The sequence below is a fragment of the Triticum urartu genome, chromosome 2 (assembly GCF_003073215.2).
Source record: "Triticum urartu cultivar G1812 chromosome 2, Tu2.1, whole genome shotgun sequence".
Classification (NCBI taxonomy): Eukaryota; Viridiplantae; Streptophyta; class Magnoliopsida; order Poales; family Poaceae; genus Triticum; species Triticum urartu.
Window position 1 is genome coordinate 598677116 of NC_053023.1, and position 7219 is coordinate 598684334.

The 7219-nt window shown below is 48.3% G+C and overlaps 1 protein-coding gene and 1 long non-coding RNA gene across 2 annotated transcripts; one reads left to right on the top strand and one right to left on the bottom strand.

The window, feature by feature from the left end:
- Positions 1-1032: 1032 nt before the first annotated feature.
- On the bottom strand, positions 1033-6578 carry LOC125539075 (ABC transporter G family member 11-like). Its single transcript, XM_048702444.1, has 10 exons — positions 5951-6578; positions 4633-4922; positions 4379-4550; positions 4086-4208; positions 3884-4012; positions 3579-3773; positions 3338-3424; positions 2980-3252; positions 1633-1740; positions 1033-1550 (listed from the first exon to the last, which is right to left on the bottom strand). The coding sequence occupies exons 1-10, from the start codon at positions 6401-6403 to the stop codon at positions 1224-1226; spliced, it is 2157 nt and encodes a 718-aa protein (XP_048558401.1). The 5' UTR covers positions 6404-6578; the 3' UTR covers positions 1033-1223.
- On the top strand, positions 4116-4472 carry LOC125539076. The gene is made up of 2 exons (XR_007296653.1): positions 4116-4234; positions 4325-4472. It is a non-coding gene; the product is annotated as an uncharacterized LOC125539076 (long non-coding RNA).
- Positions 6579-7219: the final 641 nt, after the last annotated feature.

Below are 7219 nucleotides of genomic sequence, written 5' to 3' on the forward strand. Positions count from 1 at the left end.
CTTTTGACTGTTTGGAAGTGCAAAATATACTCTGTTAGAATTCCCTCTGATGTATGCATGCCAAAACGGATCTGGGACATTTTAGAGGAAACAAAGAGAGGGACCATTTTATTTAGATGAAAGCGACAATTGTTAGTGGAGATGTGATACCAGGGGCACACACGTGGGCTCCTGGGGTGAATAGTAAATTCGGCAACAATATTTTTTTAAACAATGTATTTTATGTGCGTTGAAAGTTTCTGAAGAAAAGAAATGTTTGGGCCTCGCTAAAACAAACAAAAGCAAGTTCTCTAAAAAGCCATTTTTTAAGCATCAAATGTGTTTTCTTTCACACAAACCACAAGGTTTGTCTATTCTCCATGAAAGTTTACATTCATGTGAATGACACGGACATGTCTAAATTTTTTTCTTGTGTTGAAAATCATTTGTTTTTTCACCCTGTTCGCTCCTGGATGCACCTTCGAATCGCCGGGGCATATACCGACTTCGAACCTGGCATAAGGGGACCAGCCTAAATCGTCCTGCATGTTGCAGTTTAGCACCAAAGCTCTTCCTGTACACGCTGTATGCAGTACTACACGCGTCCACAGGGTGGCTTTAAATCTTTAGTTCGTGGTGCCACTCACTGCGCTGCATTTACTATTATTGTTGGTCGGCAGTGACTTGTAGTATCAGTCACTATTATTGTTGGTCAGCACTGGGTAGTGTAGTTTTGAAAAGGAAGGCCAGATATTTACAAACACAACTTGAATGACCCCATGTGGACTGTTTAGAGAGAACCTGTCAATCCATGTGGAATGTTTTGTAAACCTGTCAATCTATCTAGCCGCAATTATGGCATTGATATGCCGTCCACCGCAAATGGATCTTTACTGTAACTTCAGTACTGTCGTCTCAGTAAGTAAATCTGCAAGCGAGAAGAATCACTGTGCTCATGCAGTGCGGCCATGTGTGCCAATTAGTGCCCCCAACCATTCCTGCCTGTTTTGCTGCCCTTCCAAGACAGCAATGAACTGTGAACGTCCAAGTATGTGTCACTCTGCATGCATCGCTGATGCCATTTTTTGAACGCATTACATGTATGTATGTACCTCTACTCAAACGAGCTTCACTTCCAAAACGTATAAAAATTACCAGTTTCTCTGATCATAGATACATATTACGCCAAGAACCGGTAGGAAACCCTCCTATTTGTGCTACCCAGCAACCCCCAGCTTATCTTTCTAGCCTTCGTTAGGACCAAGCTCTGGATCCACAACATAGCCTCTCAGGGAAGGCGTCTTGCCGATGGCAGGCACCTTCTTCTGAAGCCTCTTCCTCGCGATGTAGCCCCGGATCCAGGGCATCACGTCCTCGTTCACCTTGATCATGATGAAGAACAGCAGGCGGTAGATGAAGATCATGCTGAAGATGACCGACAGGTCGATCCACTTCGACCGGTGCACGTTGATCTGGAAGATGTACTTCAGTATGAAGTCCCCAGGGATCTTCGGCTGGTCTGGGTATTGGTTGTCGAATAGGAGACCGTCCATGTCATTCTGGCATTGGCCCTGTACACGGATAAGAGTTTGATGTCAAATTTCATACTGGAAACCACCATGCTTCCGTGGTCTGTAGCAACCTCAAATTTACCTGTAGTGCCCAGTAATGGAAGCTGATGTACTGCATGGGGTATCTCCAGAAGATCTTCGGGATGTCATACGGAAGTCTGAAGTATCCGGAGACAAGCATGAATATTCCCTGTCCAAGAAAAATTGTGAGGCAATTTCTTCATGTGGAGCTCTCAGGTAGAAAAGCTTCCAGGGATGCACATCTACGTTTCTTTTGCAACTCGGTAACATAACATAGTAGCTAAATAATAGGACAGTCTATGGCCCTGTTTGGTTCAACTTTTATCGACGGATTCCGCTGCCGCGCAGCAGAATCCGAACCAAAGGGTGAACCCAGCAGAATCCGATTCCAGAAATCCGCTGTCAAAATCTGAACCAAAAGCGGAAGCAGCCCAGGATGTGCTTTCCAAAATCTGATTCCGCTGCGGGCCAAAATCTGAAAAAGCTGTATCAGCTGGTTTGCCAAATGACCTACATCTCTTTCACATCAGATTTTCCACAGCTGTTTTTTCACAGCAGATTTTTCACAGCTGCTTTTAGAAATCCACAGCCGAACCAAACAGGGCCTATGTCTGCAGTATCTATTTCCTAGACCATAATAAGGGCCTCTTTGATTCTTAGGATTTTGACAACGTAGGAATTGGAAAAGTATAGGATTGGAGTGGCATGCCCACTTGAATCCTATAGGATTAGCAATGAGTGTTTGACTGCACAGGAAAAACAAAGGAATTGTAAAAAGAGGTTGGAGTGGATGTTAGATTTCCTATGAAATGTAGTACAAAAGATTCCATAGGAAAAATTCTTATGGGATTCAATCCTATGAATCAAAGGAGCAACATAGAAAAAAATCCTAAGGATTTCAATCCTTCAAAAATCCTATAAAATTCCTTTGAATCAAAGGAGCCCTAAGATCTTTGGAAGATCTCGTGCCATCTTTTATATTTGCTGAAGTTATACTTCTATTCTGGTCAGTACTACTTTTTAGTGCATAGTAACAATGCTTCGTTATTGAAGTACTACCACATTTTTATCGAAGCCTTGTGATGTATTCTAGTTCTAGAGAACATTTTGGAAGTTTGGAGTTCTCTCATTCATAAACACATCTTACGCCTACAAGCTTAGAAATTGTATCAAAGAGAAACAACAGGCTTCGTTATTTTTTCCTTTAATTTAGCAAGGTGCATTAATCCCTACCTGTGAAGAGAACTGCACTAGATTCAAAGCTACTAAGTTGTAATTATCATGTCCATTTACTGGCTACCATAGGAACTGTAATTTCAACAAACAGGCAGCAAAGCACATTTGCTGTCTGAACAGACATGTTAATAGGAGTAGAGGATACCAAATGAAAATTTGGGCCAAAATGTACCTGAATTCCAGCTCCTATGATGATGCCCATGAGGAAATTGGGTATGACACTTGCAATGGCCATCATCAAACTCTCAACCACAGTGACACTGGCGTAGAGGTTCAAGACGAAGAAGATGTAGTGTGTGAAACCAGGATGAAGGCGCACCATGAAGTAGCATACTGTCCCTGACATGAAGCATATCAGGACCAGGAATGGCAGAGCAGAGATGGTGTTGGCAATGACAAATGCTGCAACACCGTAGTGCCCATTCAACCGTTCCCGCTGGAAAACCTGTGAACAAGTCAAGAAGCAGGTGAGCAAATTGTACATAGCAGTTCCGATTCCCGTATGGAATGATAAAGTTCTGGAGCTTCACCTTCATTTCTTCCACAAATGAAGGGAATCCTCCAATGGACATGAAGGTGACGAATCCAAAGACGAATGCTGCACATGCTGCCCTGGCCTGTGAAGAAGAGGCAGGTAATGTCATTGGCTCATTGCTCACAAAGAACACTTTTCATGAAGGAACATGATGTCCTTGCTTAAGTGTCTACTTTTTATTACAGATTCATGGCATTTTGATCCAGATAACCACTGATCGATTATTCAACACTTACCAGGATGGATGTGTATTTGGTGCCGACATCCAGGTAGATGGTGCCGATGCATACAGTCACAAGGAGGTAGATCAAGAGCCTGAGCCAGTAGTACCCAAAGTCGCGCGACATGTTGATGAATGAACGCCTGGTAAGTGTACACGCCTGCATCAAGAAGCTGGCCTGGCTGCCCCTTGAATCCATCACCGTTCCTTTCTGCAGCAAACAACACATGGATTTCATTTGGTCATTGCCTGTCCGGATGCGCAAAATATAAAGGACAGGGAACCATATATGTTGCATTTAGGGGCTCCGAGAGGACGTACGATTCGCGCGATGTCATTAACTTTCTCCCTAGCAGCGTAGTAGTACTGTGACCTGTTGTAGGCAGAGACGAGTTTCCTGATGGCCTCTGATGTGGTTATCTTATCCAGAGGATCATCAGACCTTTCGATCTGCAAAGTTTATGAAAATTAGGCCACTTGCATGAGAAAACATGTTGGCACATGAATCGTCGGGTTATCTTACCCTTGCTTTCATCGAGCCTTTCAGGGTGGCCTTGACCTTGTCGAAGTCGGAGTTAACGCACCTCAGGAAATGATCCGAGGGATTTCTCAGAGGCGGGCATGGGAACCCAACTTCAGCGAAGAACTGCGCGTGCGAGGAAACAAGTGCAGGTGAGCGATCACATAACATATGCGATGCAGAAGAAGCAGGGGTACTACTCGCTGTGAAGTGATTGATTACTGACGCCATTACATGTGCAGCAGGAAGGAAGTTACTGTGAAAAACGGATACTGGACCGTGGAGGAATTGATTACCTCACATGCTTGCGCTGCCTGTCCGAAGTAGACGTTTTTGCCCCCGGAGAGCAGGAAGAGCATGTCGAAGAGCTCGAAGACCTCGCTGCTGGGCTGGTGGATGGACGCAATCACTGTCCTGCCGTCCCTCGCCAGGCCCCTCAGCGTCTGCGTCACGAAGAAGGCCGAGGAGCTGCCCGCGCAACCAGAGCCGTCAATTCAATTCCTTCTCCAACAACACAACCACACAGGCACTGCTACTGAATACCACGTACCTGTCGAGGCCGCTGGTGGGCTCGTCGAGGACGAGGAGGCGGGGCCGCATGAGGAGCTCCAGGGCGATGCTGACCCGGCGCTTCTCGCCGCCGCTGACGCCCCGGAGGTGCCAGTTGCCGATGACGGTGTCGGCGCAGTCCTGGAGCCCCATCTCCACGATGGTGCCCTCCACCAGCGCGCGCTTGTCGTCGCGCGGCATCTTGTCCGGCAGCCGCAGCAGCGCCGAGTAGCCGATCGTCTCTCGCACCGTCAGCGTCCCGATCAGGTTGTCGTCCTGCGTCACGTACGCCTGCGTACGCATGCATACACCACAACATCATCACCTATAGCATTCTTCTACGAGGATTGGTCCGAAAAGTAGTATTCTGGTGGTTTCGTTGCATCCAAAGTAGTGGTACTCGAAGTCGGCTACGCCAAAGCTCATGAACTACTCGTATGGAGCACATATACAGAGGGCCACTGTTTTTCGTCTCATGCTGGCAAAAACTAATCACCCAGTTTTACTACTGGCCACAAGCTAGAATCTACTGCCGTAAACTAAGTAGTAGTTCTAGTAGAAAAAGATGCCCAAACTGAAGTGTAAACCAGCACATCGATCATCATAAATTCGGAACAGCGCCACAATAACAAGTTACTACACAACTGTCTGTATTTATGTCACTTAGGAGGTAGTAGGTCGCAGCAGGCCCTTTTCCATTTCTCTTTGAACCATGCAGGGAAGATATTTCGCCGTCGAGATCGGTCGACGGAGAGCAAAGAAAAACGTTGCGTACGAGATCTGTATGAAGGGGCATGGAATTGAAAGCAAAGCAGCAACGGGATCAGAGAACTGAAGGACGTATTAATTGCTCCGCCCAACCACTCGACACGGCACGCTATCGCTCTGGCTGCCCGTAGGAGAGCTGCTGCTACTCCTAGACTAGCGTAGGGGTACTGGCGCAGGGCGCCATATGCATGTACTCGCCTGGGGCAGCTGCGAAGCGAAGCCAGCGGGCCGAATCAAGAGCCGGTCGCGCGCGTACCCCGTGGATTTCGATGGCGTCGATGGCTACGCGCCGGTGTAGAATTAATTGGCCGCTGAGCGCGGCCGTACGGCTCCGTTCTACCGATCCAAACGTACTGCGCCATGGCATCTGCTAGCAGAGGTGGATAGCTAGCTTTCACATGCTCGGAAATGGCATGAACACTGGCTGAGGTGGATGAAAGTAACATGGCGAGTCTAATGCCCAAAAATGGCGGTCTCGTTGCCGGATAAAAACAAGTGAAGGTAAAACAAGTTCTGAGGCAAGTAGAGTGAGACGAGGTGGCTGGCCGTACCGCGGCGCCGAAGGAGAGCTTGGCCTTGCGGCCGTTGAGCAGGACGCTGCCGGAGAGGAAGGCGTTGGCGGCGAGGCGGCCGGCGAGGGCGTCGAGGAGCGTGGACTTGCCGGAGCCGGACGGGCCCATGAGCGCGGTCAGCGACCCGGGCTCGGCGAAGCCGGTGAGCTCGTCCAGCACGGTCTGCGTCTTGCCGGGGCCCAGCGCCACGGTGACCGACAGGTCCTTCCACGTCAGCCTCGCCGACACCTCGCCGATGAGCGCCGCCGCGCCGGCCCCGGGCATCGCCTTGCTGTCCCGCCACAGCGTCTCGCTCAGCGGGCTCAGCCCCACCACCATCGCGCCGCTGGCCGACGTCGCGGTCGCGGTCGCGCCGTTGGCCTGCAGCTCCACCATGGCCTGCCCGGCCGCCGTCCTCCGCGTGTCCTCCCCTCCTCCTCCTCCCCCTCTCATGGCTCTCGCCCGCACTGGCGGCGACGCGCGGGAGCTCTCCTCGGAGGGAGAGGCCGGTCGATGCGATGCGGTGCGATGTGAAGTGAGGCTTGTGTTTAGCTGCTGGCTGCTGCTATAGGAGGGAGGGAGGAGGGGTAGCAAGGCAGGAGTTATAAAGGAGGAAGGCAAAGCATGCATGCATAATGAAGGTGGGGAGTTAATGGATGAATGGAGCAATCGGAGAGCGGTGCGGCTGCGATGCGAGGCCATCTATTAACAAACTGACAACCAATTGTCTTCTTTAGGCTTTGGCTGACAGCCCATGGCCTACTCCAACAGTACCCCTGTTATTGTGCACAGTGCTGGGTTAGGGTTTTGTTTGGAGCCAAGCCATTTTTGGAGAGATTGTGTGACGATAGGAATCCTTTATTTATGTGCCGAATACACCAAGAGAAACCTTTTTTTTGCTAGGTCTCAGTTGACTGAGATTTAACAAAGTCTCAGTCAAGTGACATAACATTCTAGAAAGAAATAGAAAAACAAAAATGAAAATTTTGTACGGATCTTAATATAAGATCCCATGAATATTAGCAAGATTGTTTGGGTAAATGTTAAAAAACGGACGTTGGATTTTTAAGCATTGACAAAATGAATGTTTATGGCAATTTATGTTGTCGCGGGATGACAATTTTATTTAATAAGCACGGCAAATCGCGGCAAAAAACAGAACATGACGGATTTTGCTATGCTTGCTAAAGGAAAATTTCACCCTCGCGACAACATAATTTACCATAATAAACATTCTTTTGTAATGCTTAAAAATCTGACGTTCGCTGA